The sequence below is a fragment of the Schistocerca gregaria genome, chromosome 1 (genome assembly GCF_023897955.1).
Source record: "Schistocerca gregaria isolate iqSchGreg1 chromosome 1, iqSchGreg1.2, whole genome shotgun sequence".
Taxonomy (NCBI): Eukaryota; Metazoa; Arthropoda; class Insecta; order Orthoptera; family Acrididae; genus Schistocerca; species Schistocerca gregaria.
The window spans coordinates 272248699-272273173 of NC_064920.1; the positions used below are offsets into that span (position 1 = coordinate 272248699).

At 39.6% G+C, this 24475-nt stretch overlaps 1 protein-coding gene across 1 annotated transcript in view; it reads left to right on the forward strand.

Moving 5' to 3' along the window:
* LOC126340542 (guanine nucleotide-binding protein-like 1) overlaps positions 1 to 24475 on the forward strand; it is a 55766-nt gene that overhangs the window by 22241 nt on the left and 9050 nt on the right. The window contains exons 7-9 of the mRNA XM_050001698.1: positions 9640 to 9728; positions 9839 to 9964; positions 10071 to 10196. Of these exons, the coding sequence (XP_049857655.1) occupies positions 9640 to 9728; positions 9839 to 9964; positions 10071 to 10196 (341 nt within the window). The remainder of the gene's footprint in view (positions 1 to 9639; positions 9729 to 9838; positions 9965 to 10070; positions 10197 to 24475) is intronic.

Here is a 24475-nt window from a genome sequence, read left to right on the forward strand (position 1 = left end):
ATCTCCCATTTCATCTCGTCTACATCCTCTTCCATTTCCAAAATATGGTCCTCAAGTACATTGTTCTCATATAGACCCTTTCACCTTTCTGCTTTCCCTTCTTTGCTCATAACTGGGTTTCCATCTGAGCTCTTTATATTCGTACTGGTGGTTTTCTTTTCTCCAAAGGTATCTTTAATTTTCCTGTAGGCAGTATCTATCTTACCCCCAGTGATATATGCCTCTACATCCTTACATTTGTCCTCTAGCCATCCCTGCTTAGCCATTTTGCACTTCCTGTTGATCTCATTTTTGAGATGTTTGTATTCCGTTTTGCCTGCTTCATTCATTGTATTTTTATATTTTCTCCTTTCATCAATTAAATTCAGTATCTCTTCTGTTACCTAAGGATTTCTACTAGCCCTCGTCTTTTTACCTACTTGATCGTCTGCTGCCTTCACTATTTCATCCCTCAAACCTACTCATTCTTCTTCTACTGTATTTCTTTCCCCCATTCCTGTCAATCAGTTCTAATGCTCTCCCTGAAACTCTCTACAGCCTCTGGTTCTGTCAGTTTATCCAGATCCCATCTCCTTAATTTCTCACATTTTTGCAGTTTCTTCAGTTTTACTCTACAGTTCATAACCAATAGATTGTGGTCAGAGTCAACATCTGTCCCTGGAAATGTCTTACAATTTAAAACCTGTTTCCTAAATCTCTGTCTTATCATTATATAAACCATCTGAAACCTTCCAGTATCTCCAGGCCTCTTCGATGTGTACAACCTCTTTTCATCATTCTTGAACCAAGTGTTAGCTATGATTAAGTTATGCTCTGTGCAAAATTCTACCATGCAGCTGCCTCTTTCATTTCTTAGCCCCAATCCATATTCACCTACTATGTTTCCTTCTCTTCCTTTTCCTACTATCAATTTCCAGTCACCCATGGCTATTAAATTTTCGTCTCCCTTCACTATCTGAATAATTTCTTTTGTCTCATCATACATTTCATCCATCTCTTCATGATCTGCAGAGCTAGTTGGCATATAAACTTGTACTACTGTGGTAGGCGAGGGCTTCGTGTCTATCGTGGCCACAATAATGCATTCACTAGGGATGCGATAGCGGATCTAGCATTAGAATCAGGGTTTAGAAGAGCTTTGGAAGACTTAAAATCAAATAAGGCAGAAGAGGTTGATAACATACCATCAGAATTTATAAGACCGTTGTGGGAAGTGGCAACAGAAGGATTAAAAATGTATGAGACTGACGACATACCATCAGACTTTCGGAGAAACATCATCCTCACAATTCCGAAGATTGCATGAGCTGACAAGTGCGAGAATTGCCGCAAAATCAGCTTAATAGTTCATACATCCAATTTGCTGACAAGAATAACACACAGAAGAATGGAAGAGAAAACTGAGCAACTGTTACATGGTGATGAGTTTGACATTAGAAAAGGTAAAAGTACCAGAGAGGCAGTTCTGACATTGCGATTGGTAATGGAAGCAAGGCTGAAGAAAAATCAAGACATGTTCATAGGATTTGTTGACCTGGAAAAAGTGTTCAACAGTATAAAATGGTCCAAGATATTTGAAATTCTCGAAAAATACGTTTAGCTATAGGGAATGATGGATGATATACAATAAGTACAAGAACCAAGAGGGAACGGTAGGAGTGGAAGACAAAGAATGAAGCACATGGATTAAAAGGGATGTATGTTTTGAATGTAGTCTTTTGCCCCTGCTGTTCAATCTATACGCCGAAGGAGCAGTGATGAAAATAAGAGAAATTCAAAAGTGGGATTAAAATTCAAGGTGAAAGGATTTTAATGTTAAGATCTGCTTATGGAAAAGGATTACTGTGTCTGTTAAATGGAATGAACAGTCTGATGAGTACAGAATATGAACTGAGAGTAAATTGAAGAAAGGCAAAAGTAAAGAGAAGTAACAGAAATGAGAAAGTGAGAAACTTAACATCATAATTCATGATCACAAGGTAGATGAAGTTAAGGAATTCTGCAACCTAGGTAGCAAAATAAGCCATGATGGATGTACCGAGGGGGGCATAAAAATGGATTAGTAATGACAAAAAGGGCATTCCTGGCCAGGAGAAGTCTACTAGTGTCAAACAAAGGTTATGATGAAGAAATGTCTGAAAAAGTACGTTTGGAGAACAGCATTTTATGGCACTGAGACATGGACTGCAGGAAAATTGGAACAGAGGAGAATCAAAGCATTTGAAATGTGGTGAATCAAAGCATTTGAGATGTGGTGCTATAGTAGAATGTTGAAAATTAGGTGGACTTATAAGCTAACGAATAAGGAAGTCCTCCGCAGAATCACCAAGGAAAGGAATACACTGAAAACACTGACAGGAGGAAAAGACAGGATGATACAACATCTGTTAAGACATCGGGGAATAACTGGCATGGTACTAGAGGGAGCTGTAAAAACTATGTAGTTGTACAAAGTGTGGGATAGATCCAGCAAATAAATGAGGATGTAAAACTTTCTGAGCTACCGAAGCACGACTCACGCCCGGTACTCACGGCTTTACTTCTGCCAGTACCTCGTCTCCTACCTTCCAAACTTTACAGAAGGTCTCCTGTGAACCTTGCAGAACTAGCACTCCTGAAAGAAAGGATATTGCAGAGACATGGCTTAGCCACAGCCTGGGGGATGTTTCCAGAATTCTGGATGAATTCTCAGATGGTAGAGCACTTGCCCGCGAAAGGCAAAGGTCCCGAGTTCGAGTCTCGGTCGGGCACACAGTTTTAATCTGCCAGAAAGTTTCATATCAGCACACACTCCGCTGCAGAGTGAAAATCTCAAATGAGGATGTAGTTGCAAGTGCTACTCTGAGATGAAAAGGTTGGCACAGGAGAGGAGTTTGTGGTGGGACGCATCAGCCAAGTGTGATGACTAATGACTCAGAAAAAAATCATATTATTAGCTATCAGACAAATATTTCATCACACATGGAAAAAAGAAAAGGAAAGAGAACCACTTGGACATGTTCATAATTCCGTAACTCGCACACGCATGGCCATTGTCATCTCTGGGTACTAAGGCCCAACTGTGAATGCACCTGAGCTGTGCAGCAGTCTTTGCTGGGATGAGTAGTGAATGTACAGAAGAGATGTGTGATGAGGAAGGCAAGTGAAAGCAGTATGGGAGTGGTGGAATATGCGAGTGCTGGTTGTGGAAGTGTACAGGGATGCAGTGGGGAGAGGAAAGTGGGCTACTGCATGCAGCATTGGAAGGCAGTACATGGGAAGGGGGCAGGGGGGAGGGAGAGACAAGGGGAGAGTAGAGTAGAGAAAGGTAAAAGATTATGCAGGTTTGTTGATGGGATAGAAGGTGTATGTAGGGCTTTTTTGGGAGGGGGAAAGGGACATGCAGAATCAGGACAGAGACTAGTGAAAGTTGAGGCCAGTGGGTTATGGGAATGAAGAATGTGTTGCAGGGAGATTTCTCACCTGCACTGTTCAGAAAAGCTGGTGTTGGTGGGAAGAATTCAGATGGCACAGACTGTGAAGCAGTCATTAGCAAGTGCACTGTGGTGGGCAGCATGCTCAGCAATCGCGTGTTCCATCTGTCTCTTGGCCCCAGTTTAGCAGTGCCTGTTCATGCGGGCAGAAAGCTTGTTAGTGGTCATGCTCACTTTGGATGTGGCACATTGGTTGCAGCTTTTACAGGTGGGCCTACCTTTGAAGAGGGAGGAGATGCCTGTGACAGGAATGATGGAGGTGATTGTGAAGGAATGTATGGGACAGATTTTGAATCCAGATCTATCGCAGGTGTACCATGGGGTAAGGTGTTGAGAGCAGAGTTTGAATATGGACATAAAGGTTGTTGTATAGTTTGGGTAGCAGACGGAGTAGCACTGTGGGAGTGATGAGGAGGATAGTAGGGATGATATTTCTTATTTCAGGGCCAGAGATTTGACTCAGTTGCTTCAGTCTTGGGTGGTACCGAGTCACAAGGGGAGTGTTCCTTTGGAGCTCTACAGTGGGTAATTGGACAAGATGTGGGAGATCTGTTTCTGGGCGGGTTGGGGAGAGTAATTTCACTCTGTAAAGGTCTCAGTGAGACTCTTCACACATTTCGAGAGGGACAGCTTGTCACTATAGATGCAGTCAGAATGGGTTGCTAGGCTGTATGCAGGCGTCGTACAGGTGAAAGCTGTCGAAGTGGAGATATTGTTGGTGGTTAGTAGATTTGATATGGACATAGGTACAGATGTAGCCATTCTCGAGGTGGAGGTTGACATCAAGGAAGTGGATCATTGAGCTGAGGAGGAAAAGGTGAAGCAGATGGGGGAGATGATGTTGAGGTTCTTGAGAAATGGGATAGGTTGGCCTGACCCTCAGTCCATATCATGAAGGTGTTGTCAATGTATCCAAACCAAGCAAGTGGTTATGGAGTCTGGGTGGTTAGGAAGGATTCCTCTAGTTGACACATGAATAGGTTGGCATAGGATCACATCAAGTTGGTGCCCATTGCTGTGCCAGTAATTTGTTTATAGATGGTGCCTTCAAAGGAGAAGTAATTGTGATGAGGAAGTGGTTGGTTGTGGTGACCAGGAAGAAGGTTGTAGGTTTGGAATCATGCAACGGGAAAGGTAATGTCAATAGTGGCAAGCTTTAGGCATTCGGGATATAGTGTAGAGGGAAGTGGAATTGATAGTGATGAGCTGGGTGCTGGATGATAGAAGAATAGGACATGTGAAGAATCAGTTGAGGAAATTTTTAGTGTCTTTTGTGTAGGAGGATAGGTTATGGTTAATATGCTGAAGGTGTTGGTTCACAGGGGACAGACTCTCCCTGTGGGCATACAGTAACCAACCACGATGGTACATCCTGTGTGGTTGGGTTTATGTACTTCAGGAAGCGTGTAGAATGTCGGAATATGGGGGTGAGGAGGCAGAGGTTCTGGGATGGACTTTGGGATCTGTAGAGGGACTGGAGCTCCTGCTGGATTTCTGAAAAGGGATCTCTGTGGCAGGACTTGTAAATGGACGTTTTCCGGTAGTTCATAACCACAGCAGTGGAACCTTTGCCTTTGCCAGGATCGTAAATTGGTGCTTGTAGTCCAGGGAATAGCATGTTTGACTAGTAATCAAATGTCCTGGGTCCCAGGTTGACCCTCACCACAGCTGAAACTTTGAGAAAAATCATCAGCGATGAGAGGAGCAGATAGAGGTTCAGGACACCCTCTTGCCCTTCAGGTGGGAAACTGCCCCTAAAATGTGGAAGAATCTGCGATGATTAACAGCATAAGGATGAATAAGGCAATGGAAACCACTGTATTAAAGACACATCTGGTGTACCCACAGAACTTCTGCACTGTAATTAAGAAAAGTGTCCTCTCCATTGTGTAATGAAGCAGGCTTGCCCACTGCTATCCTGTTTTGGTTTTAGACTCCTTCAGTAACTTAGTTAAGCAATGATTTTATTTTATTTTATTTTTTTCTTTTTCCACTTCTCAGATTCCGACTACAGATTCTGTGGCCTTCAGCCTCATAGTGCCTCAAGTTGGTGCCAGAACGTGATGTGACAATACTTGAAACAGAAGCTTAACTTTTCCGGTCCGTGCCAAAAAAGTATAATTGTATTCGGCTTTGAACATTAAACGCGTGTTGTGAACATTGTTAAAGACTGGAAGTTTTTGACCTTCCTAATGTGACACTTATTAAGTGTAAGAGGTCTGGTCACATGAATATTGTGTGTGTGAGTGATAACAAATAAATCACACTGTGGTTGTCATAAGTGTTCAACAATGAATATGGTCTTGACTTTTGATTTTGGAAAACATAATCTAGGATCGTGGCTTCTTAATTGCAGTGTGATTTAGGTGAGACGGACATGGCTACCGAGAAGACAATATTGAATAAGCAAAGCAAGGTAGGTCAGGAACACTGCACACTATCTACTGGGTGAGGGAATGTTTCACTACATCTGGTTGTGACGTGAACTTTAAGTGGCGCTAATACAAGGATTCAGCCCGGCACGTTACATTTGTCAAAAGATTCCAGATTAGTCTGCCAATTGGGTCTCTGGTAGGGGACTGCCAAGGAAGAAGTGACCATGAGAAAAAGACGGATTAACCAATGAAAGGGCAACATTGTATGAGTTGGAGTGTCAAATGTCAGAAGTTTGAATATGGTAGGGAAGCTACAAAATATGAAAAGAGAAATGCAAAGGCTCGATCTATATATAGAGGGGTCAGTGAATTTAAATGGAAAGAAGATAAGGATTGCTGGTCGGATGAATATAGTATAATATCAGCAGCAGCAGCAAATGGCATAACGGGAGTAGCATTCATTATGAATAGGGAGGTAGAGCAGAGACTGTGTTACTGTGAACAGGTAAGTGACAGGGTTGTTCTCGTCAGATTCAATAGGATCCAGTGCTGACAATAGTAGCTCAGGTAAATATGCCAACATCACAAGCAGAAGGCGAAGAGACGGAGGATATTGAACAGGTGATTCAGTATGTAAAGGAAGATCAAAATCTACTAGTAATAGGGGCTTGGAATGTGGTTGTAGGGGAAGGAGTAGAAGAATTGATTACAGGAGAATATGGGCTTGATAGTAGGAATGAGTCTGCAGTAAATTCCAGTGAATACTCTCAAATCACAAGAGGAGTAGTTCACATGAAAAAGTCACAGAGACATGCGAAAATTCCAGGTGAATTACATCATGGCCAGACAGAAATTTCAAAATCATTTATTGGATTGTAAGGTATATGCCGGAGTAGATATAAACTCAGCTCACAATTTAGGTATGGTGAAGAGTATATTGAATTTCAAGAGAATCGTCCTGAAGCATAACTGTGGAATGAAGTGGGACGAGGAAGTATTGAGGAATGATGAGATACATTTTAAGTTCGCCCAAGATATGGATACTGCTATAAGGGGTACCAACTAGGCAGTTCATTGGAAGAGGAATAGGTATCTCCAAAAAGACCAATCACAGATGCCATACAGACAAACATTGATACAAGAAAGGTAATTTGTGAAGAAACTGTGGGTAATAGAAGAGATACTGTAGCTGATTGACAAAAGAAGATAGTATAAAAATGTTCATGGAGATTCAGGAATACACTAATATAAGACACTTAGGAACGTAGTAATAGGAAGTACAGAGAACCCAAGATGAAATGGCTGAAGGAAAAATGTGAAGAAATTGAGAAAGAAATGGTTGTTGGAAGAACTAACTCAGCTTACTGAAAAGTCAGCAACATTTAGAATTCAATGATGGATAACTTTCCATCAGAATTCCTAAAATAATTGGGGGAAATGGTAATCAAAAAACTTTTTGAGTTAGTGTTTAGAATCTATGAGACTCAGGATGCACCATCAGATTATCAGAATCTGCACAATTCAAAAGATAGTAAGAGCAGATGAGCATTAGAAGTATCACATAATTAGCTTAACAGCTCATGTTTCCAAGTTACTGATAAGAATAATATGCAGAAGAATGGGAAAGAAAATTGAGGATCTGTTAGATGACAATCGTCTTGGCTTCAGGAAAGATAAAGGCTCCAGAGAGACATTCATGACGATGTAGTTGATAATGGAAGCAAGACTGAACAAAAATCAAGACACATTTATAGGATTTGTTGACCCAGGAAAAGCATTTGACAGTGTAAAGTGGTCCAAATTGTCTGAAATTCTGAGAAAAATAGTAGTGAGTTATAGGGAAAGTCAGGTAATATGCGATATGTGCAAGAAGAAAGAGTAAGACTGGAAGACCAAGAACAAAGTGCCTGGATTAAAAAGGGCATAAAACAGGGCAGGGATGCAATCTACCTCCCCCTCCACACACACACACACACACACACACACACACACACACACACACACAATGCCATCTTTACAGCAAAGAAGCAATGACTGAAAGTTTCAACAGGGGGAAAAATTTTGAGGTGTTTCAGTTCAAAAGAAAACCAAGCTTGTTTTCCATATCTCATTACCTTGTTATTGACAGAATTTTAAACCTTAATCTTCCATTTTTACTTCCCAATATGTAAAATTCACTTGGGTGCCCCCTCATTTTGTTAAGTGTGATGCGGCTCTGCAGTGTAAAACAAACTTGCTTACAAAGAAAAAGGAATCAGTGGACATGGAAGAAGTGCTCAGTTCTGGAAACAGTTCAATTCAGGTCGAATGTTTCTCCTTTTTTCCTCCTTCTTTCCTTTCCATTCTCTTGCTGTGGCGCTGTTATTGTGTACTGGACACTGAAATCTATAGTAACAAAAGATGTAGTTGATAATAAGGGTGCCTGGACTAAAAAGATAGTATCTAGATTTATAAGTAGGAGGAAACTCATACTAGAGGAGAAAGATGTATTAGATAATACAGCTCAGTAAGAGGTTCAGTGTGTGATTGGTCTCTAACTCTGTTACTCATCTTACTTTTGAGGCCCAAAACTGTTCAACAGCTGATATCTGGTGAAGGTGCTCTTGGTGAAAAGTTTGCACTCAACACAGATCTGTTGACTGAGCTATTATTACAATCAGAGTTTGCTTTCCTGAGTATCTTATTCAAAGCTGTAAAATATGAGACAAGCTCAGTTATCTTTTTGGCTTGAAATATACCTTGTACTGTCAGGTAATAAAATTAATTATAAAATATAAGTGTTATAGCACCACAGAAACACAGCAGTTATCAATACACTGAATTAATAACTGTTGTGTTTCAGTGGTGCTATAAACTAAAATAAATTTTACTAACAAATTTGAGGTAGTATATTTGGTTTGAAACATCTTTTGTGTGACTTACGTTGAAACTCCAAATTGTGGCAGGAAACTGGTGGAACAGTTTTAGAGTATTAACGCAATTATGTAGATAGGTGGTTCATTGTGAAGTCAGACATTAAACTCCTAATCACATTGGTCACAATATGAATCTTAAGTTAACCATTACTGTTCCAGTTCGTAAGAATCCAGTAATGCTGGTAAGCATCCTCAGTAAGAAAAGCTGCTCACTGGCAGAATAAAATGTACTTGTTGGCTAAATAGTCTATTCTTCATTTCATTATTTGGAGATGCCAAGACAATAAGTACGTCTGTGTTGTCTCATTATACCTCACTTATTTTTCCTTTCATAGTGACTGCTCACAAAATATAAATATAATTAATAATTTAATAATGAAGCTAATTAGTATGTTAGAAATGCATTGTGATATGCGTATTGCTTTGTTAGATAATTAAGTATGTGAGTTTCTGATATTTTTTTCAGTTGTAAGCATTATTTGACACCATTAAGACATTTAGAGATATTGTAAAAAGTCAATAAATTGTATATCTGAACATTGCAATTTACTATGAATTTGAAATCTTGCATCTTTAGCAAGCTGTCAAGAGCTCAGAATGCTTATTGCTGCCTGTATAAGAGGAATTTTTGTCTTTCCTAAAATTATTTGTTATTCAATATTGCATCCACAGTTTTCCACTTAGATTGGAATCTAGGCTCCTCATGTTATTTCAGCAATACTTTGGGATGATACAATATTACTTACATAACAGAATGAGGTGGTACTTTCTGGTATGCAGACCTTGGAGGGAAATAGAAATGAATCATATTAATGTACAATAACAATTTTTGTTACATTCTGGATCAGTATCAGATTGTGTTGTATTTCTTTGTAGTTGACCTTAGTTCCTGGCAAAGTAAAATCTCCGAGGAGATGGAAACAGAGTACGAATGTGATGATTTAGAAATAGAAGAAACTGTGGAAGTAAGTTGATGAAAATATTGTTTTTTCACATGAAATCCTGTTGCAATCCATTTCATACAACTGAAATAAATAAATCCAATAAATGATATTTTTTCTTTTTTCTCCCCCAGATGAAAAAGGTAGACACGAGCTATATTGAACATGTAAGGTATCGAGAGGGAGCTCTTACTATTGGCTGTATAGGGCAACCAAATGTTGGAAAATCATCATTGATGAATGCCATAATGGGAAAAAAGGTAAAGTAATAATTATCTTACTGTATTTTCTATATTGATAATGATCTTGTGTAATGCAAGTAACAGTGCAGATTGTGTAAAATAAAGTACTTGTATAATATTTCAGGTGGTGAGTGTTTCTAGGACCCCAGGTCACACGAAACACTTCCAAACTATTTACCTCACATCAAATGTCAGACTCTGTGATTGTCCAGGACTGGTTTTTCCATCAAAAGTCCCAAAGACATTGCAAGTAAGTCATCGTAATTTCATTCTTTTCAGGATTATACTACTACTCGTTCTGTAACACCTGAGAACAACACTCATTCACTTTAAGAGTAATTGTTGTGTTCATTTTAGAGGACACATGGGCTTGAATTGTGAAACAATTACATCAGTTCATTGGCACAGTTACAAATGCAGTTTACTGTATTTATCGTGCGAACTGTGTATCTGTGCACTAATGTTCACACAACACACTATTGTGTTAACACAGCTGACTGAATTTCAGGACAGTTAAAGAATTCCTTAGAAAACAAATGTCTAAGTCTCAGATGGTTGTGCCAGCTCCCCAGAGGATTTAATTATCAAAATGACATAGCTATTCTAGCAATGCATAATGTAAAGGTTCAGCCAATATTTCTTACGCGGACGCCGCGCAGTAAAACCCGGAACACCGCAGATACGGAAGGGAATACTACAAATAGCCTGAGCTAGTAAACACATCGAGGATACGGACAGTGCGTCTCCCAGACCGGGACTCTGCCTGACAATCAAAACCAATATAGGTCCACAGCGACGAAATGCCCGGGAAGACCGAGAAATGAGTTAGAGAAAGCGGATGTGAGGGCTGCGACCGAGCAGGGCAGACCTTCAAAATGGGTATTTAAGGGTGTCCACGAGCAACAAGAAGCAGAGGCATCACAGAAGTTGAAGAGGGCAAAAGCAGACAAGGCCCGACAGCATCGAGAAGGTAGCAGCCGCTACTGATGAATAGGAACTGCAACTACGAGAAGACGGTGATGCTCTGGTCGCAGCAACTACAACTGTCAGCTAAGTAGAAGTTTTGCATTGGAATAGTTTTGAACAGGGACAGTTTGTCTCTGCCTCAAGAAGCCTCTACAGTTAGTTTCAGCAATAGAAGGAACAGGCCACTGGCTGGTGCTTGTCTCCTGTGAGATAGGACAAGGGTCCATTATTTATACGAAGAGTGAATTCAAAGGTGGTAGTTCTCGTGAGTAGTCGTTTCCGACATAGAGTGAGAAGTGGAGATTCTAGATGAATCCATAGAAGTGTACAGAGTAAGGGAAGGGTCTGACACCTCTCATGTCCTTTGTGATACTAGTTCAATAAAGGAGAAATCTCACCTTACTGTTTTGACAGTTCAGTGCTGCCAATTCCCCCCTCATACCTGCTACCTATTGAAAGTATTGTCTAATGTATCTACACCTCCTACATGCCCTTAGACAGTCCAGGAGATTCTACACCCTTTCACCTCTGTAATAAAGGCTAGTTAAAGGGAACCACAAACCCATAATTGTCGTCAACATCCCGATTGCGCCACGCAGGCTCACCCAACTCTATATTGGTATCTGGGACCCGTGCCAAGACGCGGCCCAAAAAAAAAAAAAAAAAAAAAAAAAAAAAAAAAAAAAAAAAAAAAAAAAAAAAAAAAAAAAAGGTATCAGATGTGGAGTGGTGCCGTATATGTGTAGATCCATAACACCAGAGTGGGGGAAAGATAAGGAGCAGCAGACTGTTGTACCACCGAGTATCACCGCAAGAAGAAGAGGCCCGTACAAGTAGCAGCGCCCAAGACCCGGCAGACCACAGGAGCCCAGCAGCCCAGCGACAGATTGAGCAGCAGAGCCAGCAACAGGGAGGCCTAGCAGAGCCCAGTGGACAGGACGAGTGGGCCAGCAGCAAGCAGCAGACACAGGCAAGACAGTGTGTCGAAGTAGTAATAAGGTCTTTTGTAATTATAAACAATGACATCCTCCAGTAGTGATAAGAGTGGCATAAGTGCGAAAGATGTGTTAGTTTTAGTTCCTAAGGTTTTTGAGGATAACCAAAGGGAATTGCAAGAGTTCATTGAGAATTTGAATGCTTCATTCGATGTTGGTAAAAGTGAGGATGAGAAGTTATTGTTCTTATATGTAAAGTCCAAAATAACAGGGGAGGCCACGTCGAAACTATTAGTGAGGGATCAAACAAATAATTGGCCGGAGGTTCGAAGCATATTGGAAGAGAATTATTCGGATAAGAGAACCATACATTTCTATGCATGTTGCATGTTCCAAGCAAGGCAATATCCGGGAGAATCTGTAGCATCTTGGGGTAATAGGATAGACGAGCTATCCAAATAGTTCAGAGTTACCGTAACACGAGTAACAGAGAAGGCACAGCTGAAACGTGCTTTAGAATTGGTTTAAGCGCTAGGTTGTGCATGCTTTATTCAGGGACTAGTAAATGGTAGAATACAGACAATTGTTCGCAGCAGAGGGGAAGAAATAAGTCTTGGGGATGCAGTAGAAATAGCACAGCTGGAGGAAAGTGCATTGCTGTCGATGAAAGAAAAGGGATGATTTCATAAAGGGGCTCGTAGATAGACAGAAATTAGAAATAACTCGGGAGCAAAATGCTATAATTGTGGGAAGAAGGGTCACATTGCTAGAGTATGTAGGAAACCGAAGATGATTAGTAAAGTATGATGGGTAAAGACACCCACTAGGGCAGAGGAAGCTAGGAGGTTCCAGAATTTTTGTTATAATTGTGATGAGTCGGGGCATACAGATACTAAGTGTAGTACAATTATAACTTGTGAGAAATGTCAGAGACGTGGGCATAAGGCGACGGACTGCCGACCCCCAAGTGTTTTATATGTAATAAATACGGACATACCGCATACCAATGTATGGAAAAAGTAGGAGTAACCTTAGGAAAAAAGAAAGTGGTTTCGGGAAACTAAGGTGGTGGGATATGGAGCAGTCACATGTTACCACCATCAGATGGCCCATGGTTAGGGTGATAGACTGCAAGGCAGAAAACGATGTTATGACGACTCATTGCAAAGAAATTGGTAAAGGATTGAAGTTTTTAATAGATACAGGAGCACATATTAGTCTAATTATGGAAGAAGCTATGATCCCAGGGTTACCAGTTAACAGATCACAAGGGCGGAGGTTAAAAGGGGTAACAAATGGTACAGTAAGTACACTTGGTACTGTGATATTAACTTTGAGAATAGTTGAAACTGTGTTGGGGAAACACACATTTCACGTTTTAAACAAGGGAACAGATGTTCCTTATAATGTTTTGGTAGGCAGAGATTTTCTACAAAAGCAAAGAGCAGTCATTGATTACAGAAACAGAAAGTTAGGAATAAATGGATGGACAACACCATTATTAGCAGTGCCCGAAGAGGAAGCAACAAAGGAACCAAGAGAAGTACAAAGCATGAGAGAGGTAAATGCGCATCAGAAGGGTAAGGACCCGACAAATGGAAAGTGTGGGAAGAAACGATGTTATAGGCCGCACCACAAAAATTTAAAGGACTAGAGTGTCGTCGGTGAGAGTAACCAGCCGAGACAGCCATCAGGCAGGATGACGCAAAGCCAGGAGCGCTTAAGTCGCGACAGAAGTGGAACAATCGGACCAAGGGAGGAGAAAGTTATGAGAATTTGCGTCAAGGGACATGAAGCTATTTCAGAAGGTGAAGAGATTATTGTACCGAAACAAGAGATAACACAGGGTATTTATGTTCCAGAAGCGATAGTATGAAACGTACAAGGGAAGAGTATCATTAGTGTGCTGAATACAAGAGAGGAATAATGTGATTTAAGTTCCATACAATTAGTGGCAGAAAAGATATGCAATGAAGCCGCAGTATGAAGAGTGCAAGATGCGCCGAACAGGCAAAAAGTTATAGGAATCGCAGCTTACAGGTCCGAGAAGCTTTACGAATGGAGCATTTAAACGAAGAAGAAAAGTATGAGTTGCAGAAATTGTGTGTGATGTGTTTCATTTAGAGGGTGACAGGTTATCCTTTACAGAAACAGTAAAGCATACCTTTCCGATACTGCCTGAGCATAAAGGTTAAGTTATCAATGTTCGACCATATTGGATTCCAGAAGCACAGAAACTGATATTGAGGGAACATATAGAGAAAATGTTGGCTGATGATATTATTGTGGAAAGTCAGAGTCCCTGGAACACACCAGTATTGTTAGTTCCAAAGAAGATTGATGCTAGTGGGCAAATGAAGTACAGGTTGGTGACGGATTACAGAAAGTTAAATGAGATTTCAGTAGGGGAAGCGTTCCCATTACCAAATATATTGGAAACACTGGACCAGTTAGGAAAGGCCAAGTATTTTAACACGTTAGACTCAGCAAGTGGCTACCATAAGATATTAATGGACCCTCGGGACAGAGAGAAAAGAGCTTTCAGTGCCAATTATGAGCACTATTAGTACAAGAGACTGCCAATGGGATTAAAAGGGGCACCCAGTACATTTCAGAGATTAATGAATGTTGCACTAATGGGGTTACAAGGAACCAAGTGCTTGGTGTATTTAGACGATATAATTTGTTATGGAAGCTCATTGGTGGAACACAATGAAAAATTGAGGGAAATTTTCGATCGACTAAGGGAACACAGGCTAAAGTTGCAGCCAGCTAAGTGTGAATTATTGCGTGAAGAAGTAGTATTTCTTGGACATAAAATCAGAGACAGAGGGGTACAGCCGGATGAAAGGAATGTATAAAAAGTGAAGAAGTTCCCAGTACCGAAAACCAAAAAAGAGTTACAAGGATTCCTAGGATTCATAGGCTACTATAGGAAATTTCTGAAGGACTTCAGTAAGATTGCAGCACCCTTGCACAAATTGCTGAATGGAAATGAAAGTTATGAATGGGGAGGACAGCAGCAAGATGCGTTTGAACAGTTAAAAGAGAAGTTAATCAATCCCCCCATATTACAATATCCGGATTTTGAGAAACCGTTCGTTACTACCACAGATGCTAGTGGTGACACGATTGGAGCAGTTTTATCTCAGGGGAAGATTGGAAGCGATTTGCCAATAGCATATGCTTCAAGATCATTAAATAAAGCAGAGAGGAATTACTCAGCAACTGAGCTAGAGTGTTTAGCATTAGTATGGGCAACAAAACAATTCAGACCATTTGTATATGGGAGAAAATTTGCAATTGTCACAGACCATAAGCCACCAACTTGGATTTTCAGTGTGAAAGACCCATCATTGCATTTATTAAAATGGAGGCTAAAACTAGAAGAGTATTCATACGAAGTTATATATAAACCAGGGCGACTGAACCCCAATGCAGATGCATTAAGCAGACTGAAACAAAGTAACAAAGAGGCACATACGAAGGAAAGCTAAGAGCTAATAAGAATGATAACCGAGACTAATGAGTTAGAGGAAGAGGAGGCAGAGCTAAGTGAGGAACAGAAAGCCGAAATTTTGAAGGAGGTACATGATAATCCACTAGGTGGACACCAAGGTATTCACTGAACTCTAGAACATTTAAAGAAATACATTAGAACACGTGATTAATGTCAGCGAAATAAGTTTACGCAGAGTAAGATAAAGATGCCATTAGTTGTTACAGACATGGCAGAAACTGTGTTTGGGAAGTGTTATGGACGTAGTTGGTCCTTTAGATGTAACAACAGGAGGTAATAGATATATTTTAACATTTCAGAATGATTCGAGTAAGTTCACAGTAGCTATTCCAGTGGAGAGGCAAGACACAGATACAGTAGCTGAGAAATTCGTGGAAGAAATTATATTACGATTTGGAATTCCATCACTATTGTTAACAGATGAAGGATCAAACTTTCTGAGTCAAGTTTTTAAGATATTATGTAAAATATTGAGAATCAAAAAGATCCAGACCACTGCTTTTCGTCCCCAGACTAATGGAGCGTTAGAAAGGATGCATTGAACACTAGTGGAATACTTAAGGCACATTATAAACGAGGACCACAGCAATTGGGATAAGTGGATTCCTTACAGTACATTTGTTTTTAATACTACCCCTCATAGCAGCACCGGGTACACCCCATTCAAGTTACTATTTGGGAGAATTGTGAATGTACCAGGAATCTTACAGAAAGAGACAGCCACAATAGGGTACAATTATGACAATTATGTAGACCAGTTCAAAACAAGAATGCAGGAAGCACATAGGATAGCACGAGAGAAAATAAAAGAGGCAAAATTAACCAACAAGGCTTACTATGACAAGACAGAGAATTCCCGAAACTTTAAAAGATAGGTGACAGAGTGCTGGTACATGACGAGACCGTAAGACATGAGAAATCGAAGAAACTAGATTCCCAATTTAGAGGTCCCTACGAAGTAGTGGAAGTAGATTTGCCTAATGTAGTATTAAAAACGCATAGAAAGCAATAATTAAAAGTACATGCTAACAGGCTGAAGCCATATTATTAGGTTATAAAATTTCGCGTACAGACCCAGCAGGGTGCCCAGACCAGTGACATTTTGGATTTGGATTGTAATCTGTGTGGGGTGGTCATACTGTTTTCAAGCGCTTGGAGAAGTGGACCATGTCATAGAAATTCACCCGATAAAGGTTGGCTGTAGTCAGAGCCACGCTGACTGGTCTAAGTAGAACGGTAGAATCAATCAGTTCGAATGAGCAAATTGCTCAAGAACAGAATGGCCAAGCTGGAACAATTTATCACCTATTAATTGAAAACAACTGATCATTGTTTGAGACGGATGGCAGCATTCATGACGATCAATGAGCAGCTCCTACAGTTGCAAGGCTTGTTTAATGAGGTAGGTGTGCAATATGAACAATTAGTAAGTGCCATAGTTCATGCACAGAAGGGTATCCTTGCACCTCTTATTGTGAATCCAGTGTCAATTGTTCAGAATTTAAGATTAATTCATGACAACTTAAGAGACATAAGATTTCCCATCCCTCTAGTAGAAGAATATGGGTATATACTTTTAAAAGTTATGGATCTGGATGTATTTGTAACCAAGGATGTATTAGGTTATGTGATTAATATACCCCTAATTGAAAATAAGGAATTTAATCTATATAAGATGTTATCACTACACGTGGAAGTAACGGCTGGCACAGGACAGTTTACTTACATACAGCTGGAAAAAGAATATTTACTGTTAGATAGCTCTAAAAAGTTATATGCTAAGGTATCCATGAGCATTTAGAATGAAAGGAAATAGATAAGAATAGTAAAATACGTAAACAGACGTTTGGCCTAATATCAATGTATGACCAAGAGGACTGTGAAGTTACTACAAGATACACAGATTGTGTTAAGAAAATGATTTCCTTTGAACAAAGTTTATGGACTTGGTTAAGTAGCAATGAATGATTGTATATAGTACCGAAGGAGGAAGACATGACGATTTTATGCAGTTCACATCCGTCACAGGACGTAAAACTTCGTGGGAGAGGAATAATAAGATTCAAAAAGAATTGTGAAGGATATGGGACACACATCCATTCAGACAAAGTGATTCAAAGAATTATACTAGGAAAGATATTATACCTAACGTAGATATTAATTTAGATTGTTGTGAGGAAGTGAAAACAAAAATTAATGAGTCGGAAATAAGATTTGATTTACCTTTGAAGCACATCACTTCCAAACTTCCAATCTAGATGATTTAAGAGTAGCAGGTAAAAAACGGGACGAAATTAGTAAATTCATAGACAAGGAACAAATTGAATTAGAGGGAGAGAAAAGAGTCCAAACATATTTAATTACTACGTATGTAAGTATAAGTTTACTTATCATAGTCATTGTATTTCTGTGTTGTGTGAAGTGTAATTGTTGTAAATATTTATACAAGAAGTTGTTTGATGAGAAGGGAGGAGGGAGCTGTTGTCACTCGATTTGTGTAAGAACAACTGTAGTTAATGCAACTGAAACATCTAGACTACCTGTAAGATCAGGAGACAGAGACGAAGAAATAGTAATCTATGAAAGGCATCCACTAGATGCGGATGACAGAGTATTTATAAAGAATAGACGATAGAACATAGCAAGTAGTCATTTTCTTTCAGCGTAATATAAGGACAATTTTTGGTAATACTGTGATGTAAAGTTGTTTGTCTTCCAGATAAAAAAATAGTAATAATTGTAACAATTTGATGTATTAACAGCACTTTGAGTAGTGCGCATTAATGTACTTTTGGGGGGAGGTGTCAGGTCCCCATAGGATTTAATTAACAAAATGACATAGCTATTCTTAGCAACACATAATGTAAAGGTTCAGCCAGTATATACTACGTGGACGCCGCGCAGCGAAACCCGGAGTTTCGCAGACAGGGAAGGGAAAGTGTCACACATTACAAATAGCCCAAGCTAGTAAACACGTCAAGGATACGGACAGCCCGTCTCCCGCACCTTGGAGGGCGAGAAGGAACTTTCCGCCCCGGACTCTGCCGGACATATCGAAACCAATATAGGTTCACAGTGACGAAATGTCCAGGAAGACTGAAAAATAAGTTAAAGAAAGCGGATGTGAGGGCTGCGTCCGAGCAGGGCAGACCTTCAAAATGGGTATTACTGGCATCCACGAGCAGCAAGAAGCAGAGTCATCGCAGAAGTTGAAGAGGGCAAAAGCAGACGAGGCCCGGCAGCATCGAGAAGGTAGCAGCCGCTACTGATGAGTCTATAGGAACTGCAACTACGAGAAAACGGTGATGCTCTGGTCGAAGCAACTACAACTGTCAGCTAAGTAGAAGTTTTGCATTGGAATGGTTTTGAACAGGGACAGTTTGTCTCTACTTCAAGTAGCCTCTACAGTTAGTTTCAGCAATAGAAGGAACAGGCCACTGGCTGGTGATGGTCTCCTGTGAGATAGGACAAGGGTCCATTATTTATACGAAGAGTGAATTCAAAGGTGGTAGTTCTCGTGAGTAGTCGTTTCCGACATAGAGTGAAAAGTGGAGATTCTGGCTGAATCTATAGAAGTGTACAGAGTAAGAGGAAGGGTCTGACACCTCACATTTCCTTTGTGATACTAGTTCAATAAAGGAGAAATCTCACCTTACTGTTTTGACAGTTCAGTGTTGCCAATTCCCCCTCACACCCGCTACCTATTGAAAGTATTGTCTAATGTATCTACACCTCCTATATGTCCTTAGACAGTCCAGGAGATTCTACTCCCTTTCACCTCCATAATAAAGTCTAGTTAAAGGGAACCACAAACCCATAATTGTTGTCAACATACCGATTGCACCACGCAGGCTCACCCAACTCTGTATTGGTATCCGGGACCTGTGCCGGGACGCGACAGTTGTATGTGGCAGTGAAGTTCTGTGTACCAGTCTGAGACTTGAACTTAGATTTCTTCCTCTTGATTACAATGCAATGCTAATTATGCCTTGTGAGCATGCTTGACAGGCAGACTCAAAGCATCAATTTGTCATGCCTCAACTCCTTTCTCTGGGTAGTGTAAAATAATCCATTTTTATTGAATCAAACAATGAGTTTACTGTTGCCTGTCTCTGTTTATTTATTACAACATGTTTGAAGGTTTAAACTTCCATCATCAGGTCAATTTATGTGTCTTAATACGACAGGTATGTGTTGTGTTATTCCACACTGAAAAATTCCCCCCCCCCCCCCCACTCTCTCTCTCTCTCTCTCTCTCTCTCTCTCTCTCTCTCTCTCTCTCTCTCTCTCTCTCTCTACGCTAGACAGTATCACTGGTTAGTCCAAAGTCGTAACAGAACTCATACATTTCATATATTTAAACCATCAAAACACATTGTGGTAATAAATAAACAGTGACTGGTAACAGCAAACTTTTTGTTTCATTCGATATCAATAAGTTGTAGTAAAGCACAACCAAAAATGTTCGCATTTACATTTAAACCATTCTAAAGATACTGAACTTATTTTCACAGTTCAACTAAGTATAATTTCCTATGAATGTGGTTGATGGGGAGGGAAATGTATGCAGGAAGTGAAAAGAATAACCTCTTAAGAAGATAATGAAGAAAAGAGAATGTTAAGAAACAGGAATATATGAAACCATAACAGGTGCAGGCAAATGGAGATATTGAGGGGAAGACAATATGACTTGGGAGAGAGAATTGTAATGTGTGCCAGTCGAGTAATACATTCTAATGAAGTAACAACTTGGCAGTGTATATACGTGTGTGTTAGTTGAAGTGAGATGAATAACAGATTATCGTATAGTTGGATGGATAAAATATCTTCTAACGAAGCTGCGGCGGGAGGAAACACAAACAAACATTACAAAAATGTGCAAGCTTTTGGAGCCGGTGGTTTCTTCTTCTGGCAGAAGGGTTGAAGCAGAAAAGAAAGAGGACTGGTGGGATTTAGGAAATCAGGAGAGTTATGAAAAAGTCACATCCGACAAGTCTCCCTTAACCCAGGGTTCTCGTGACTTTTCTGTAACTCTCCCCATTTCCTAAATCTGACCAGTCCTTTCCTTTCACCCCTCTTCTTTCCCCTCCAGCCCTTCTGCCAGAACAAAGAGCCACTGGCTCCAAAAGCTTGAACATTTCTATAACTTTTACCTGTGTTTTCTGCTGCCACTGCTTGGTGAATAGATTTTTTAACCATCCAATCATATTAAATTTCTAGAAATTGGTTATTTTTAATTGATGGATTATAACATGAGCTGAAGAAGACAAAAGTGTATAATGTCCCAAAGGAAAAGTTTATCTCTCATATATAGTACATTGTGTAACATATGCTTTTGTTGGGGTTTCTCCTCACTCATTCAGATAAAGCAAAATTGTTGTTTGAATTTTTAATTGCTGACCGTGTCTTTCGCATGAAAGAAAATTACTTTTGTGCATATTTGTGTACCCCCTTCCTCCTCTTAGTGCCATGACAAATAGAAAGGCTGCAGCGTACTTGCAGTCAGGCCAAAGTCCAGTCACGGGCTTGCACCAGACAGACAGACTTGTGCCAAGTAATGAAAATCTTAGGTAGAATACAGAAATTGGCCTCATAAGAGTTTGCTACTGGTGGTTGCCTTAAGTGTTTGAGTTATACCTTTCCTAAATGAATTCATGGGCACAATGGTTTTCTTCATTCAAGTTAAGATTTGTACGAACTGTACATATTTTCAGACCTGACAAAAAAGTCTGACTACAGATTCATTAATTTTGTCACAATGTACAGTAAATAATTTCCATCTTTGAGTTTCAGTGGTTTAAAGGTAACACCATTAAGATATGCTCTTAAACAGTATGAGCCATAAGCACTGCCTCTGTTAAAATTTGGAGGTTATGTTTTAAACAAGGAAATCTCTTGTTCAGAATATTACTTTAAGTGACTGGTACGCTCCTGCAAGGTGTACTGCAATACATTCTCTATAAAAAAAAATGAGTACTGAATCAGACTGACCTGCACTGTAAGTATGAACAATGATCCCCTTCGACTAGGAAAAAAAAAAAAAAAAAAAACAATAAACAGTTTCGCAATAATTAACATCTTTTTGGTGTTTTATACAACATTGCACTAAATGTACCTTATTTCACTCCTGATACCTTCACTTTCCCACCAGCCAAGGCCAATTTGCAATCATTGATGTTGAGGACATATAGGTTTAGCAACTTGCACCAGAGTAAAAATGTTTACTTAAAATATGCAGACCAAATCAGAGACATGTTTCACTAAAATTTAACTTCCAGAGTGCTGAGCTTCACTAATTGACTCTGAATTGAATAAATTGTTAGAAGTTGATAGTGGACTCATACATTATTAAAATTTTATGAAGTTGATTTAATTCCATAGTTGTATGTCAAGATTCTCTCTATTAACTAGTACTTACAGTCTTGGAATGGACCATCATCAGATTCGAGAGTTTGCTGTAATTAGCTGGGCTGCACAATTTCAGAGACTGCACATTCACAACCATTATATATGTGCCAGAATAATTATTGGTAGTTTCATCACTTCTCTTGTGTGTTTATGTTGAATTTATGTAAAGCATGAAGACTAATGCTAGCCTATATAAAAATATACCACAGAAACCTTCAGTACTTGGAGGAGGAGGCTGTTCACATGTCCATGCTATGTAGACAATTTACAGAGTGCTTGTGAGTAGTAACTTCATTCTGAGTGTTGCTCTTTAGTAGGCTAACTTCCTTCATATATTACGGAGGAAAATTTTACTAATTATGGAATCAGGAAATGAGGGCCAGGGTACTTCATGCCACCCTAAAGAGAAGTTCTTAACACTTTCTGTACCAGCAGTTAACACAAGTCAGCAAGAACACATTAAAATGGCAAATCTTTGTCTTTTATTGGTACCAAACTCATTACTAGAGGATTAAATGGCACATTGTATCATGTGGTGCAAAGAAATCCTCAAACAGTGTGGAAGTGATACACCTCACTACGTGAATACTGTTGTTACGAGTAACAAAACAGCTTTATTTTCTAAATGAGTCAAGCAGTCATCAACCTGAAGATTTTTTTGAACACTGAAGTGCTTTAGTCCTGTTGGCTGCTGTCTTCCTCTGGCCTTTGAACCAACTTAGCCAGTTACAGGAACATTTACTATTTAACATGGATTCCAAACTACTGTGCAACTCAACATTTTACACATCAGCAAACATTGCAAGAGGTGAAAAAAGTGACAAGTGACAGATAAAAATCCTAGGATTGACCGCGTACCGAACCTGAGATCTTTGATATGTACTCTGCCACTTCACCACAATATCACCAAACAAGCAACAGAACTTGGCTTTATTTTTGTAATTTTTAAGCAAGTCAAAAAACTAATCTGTTTTGAGGCTGCGCCAGTCGCAGCCTGAAAGCCCCGACTGTAAAGTTAAAATGACATTAATTTTCTTCACTATAAGATGTGTGTTAGTATTTACTGGCATTCAGATTTCAGCAGGCATCGATTCAGAAAAAGTATATAGAATAAAGCCTTGCTCAAGATGCAGAGACACTTTAATATGTTTCAAATCAAAACACTGATTAAGGATCTTTCATCACAGTATTGTTCGAAGACATAGACGAAATTTTTAGTGATTTTTCAGCAGCAATAAGCTTCAGAGTTATTGAGCAGCCACTCTCATATGACATTACCTGTCTTACACAACTGAAGTTGAAGAACTTCTGCAGGCCTGAGGCAGTGAGCATGCCTAGTTTTCAGAAGGTGTGTGGGGAAAATAAATTGTTTGAGGAATAGTTTTTAAAGGCGAGGAGATGTGTTGAGTGCAGTGGTGAGTGAAATTGAAACATGCTGTTCTAGATTAGTTCAGAAAGACAATTGGTGATGGAGGATGCTTTAAAGGATTCATTTTTCGACAGAGATATTGTTTGTCCTGATATTACATGTATGTTTTGGGAGAATAGTGGCAGTTTCATAAAAAACTGTGTACATTTGGAGTTACAAGTGATACAGGCTAAATACCATCAATTGTGACTGCAATAAAGTCTTTATTGTAAATTATTGTTAGTAGCCAGCATAACAATATATTAGGTTGGTGCATAAGTATGGAGGGTTTTTGTTTTGCATGTGGGTATTCCAAATTCTGTGGGCTTATTTATCAATTGTCATTTTTATTTATACTTCACTGTTGCTATTTGAGTTTGCATGTTGTCACATTGTCATTTGGAGCTGTGAACACTAGAAAATGGAGAAATCAGAATTGTTTGAATTCAATAGCAGCCAGAAGAATTTGTGCTGTATTGGGTGATAATGGCTTAGGACATGATAATGGCATTGGACAAAGCATGGCAAAAAAAAATGGTTTTCTCATTTTGACATTAGTAAATCTCCACATTCAGAAAGCCCTTTGGGGATTGATGAAGATAGTTTAAACACATTAATCAAAATGATCTGCATCATTGTACATGAGAACTGGCAAATGCGATGAACTGTGGTCATTCCACCATTGTGCAAAATTTCCATGTACTAGGGTAGATTCAAATATCGGGTGTGTGCATACCGCATCAGCAGGTGGCCATATATGCATCTCTGCTTGCTTGCCATCAATTGGCTTGTGAAAACTCCAACCATTCCTATCGTGTATTGCTACTGGTGACAAGAAATCGTATCTTTATGCTAGCATAAGGAAAAGAAAGGAATGGCTGAGACAAAACAAAGCAACAACTCCCTGTACAACGACCTGTGCACATCCACAAAATATAGTTATGCATCTGGTGGGACAGCGACAGTGTGCTGTACTATAAATGGTTTCACCAAGATGTGAGCATGACTACTGGCCTGTATTGTTAACAGCTGAGATGTCTTGCAGAAGCAATCCAAGAACAATGACTAGGAATACCTTGTGAGTTGATGTTGCTCCATGATAAGGCGTGCGCACATTGTGCTAGAGTGACAAAAAGCACTATACAGGAGTTGGGTTGGGAAATCTTCCTCCATTCACCTTATTCACCTGATCTTTCACCCTCAGATTTTCGCTTATTAAACAACCTTCTGGGGTTTCCTTTCTTGATGAAAATGCGCTCCGAACATGATTCAATGAGTTCTTCACCTCAAAA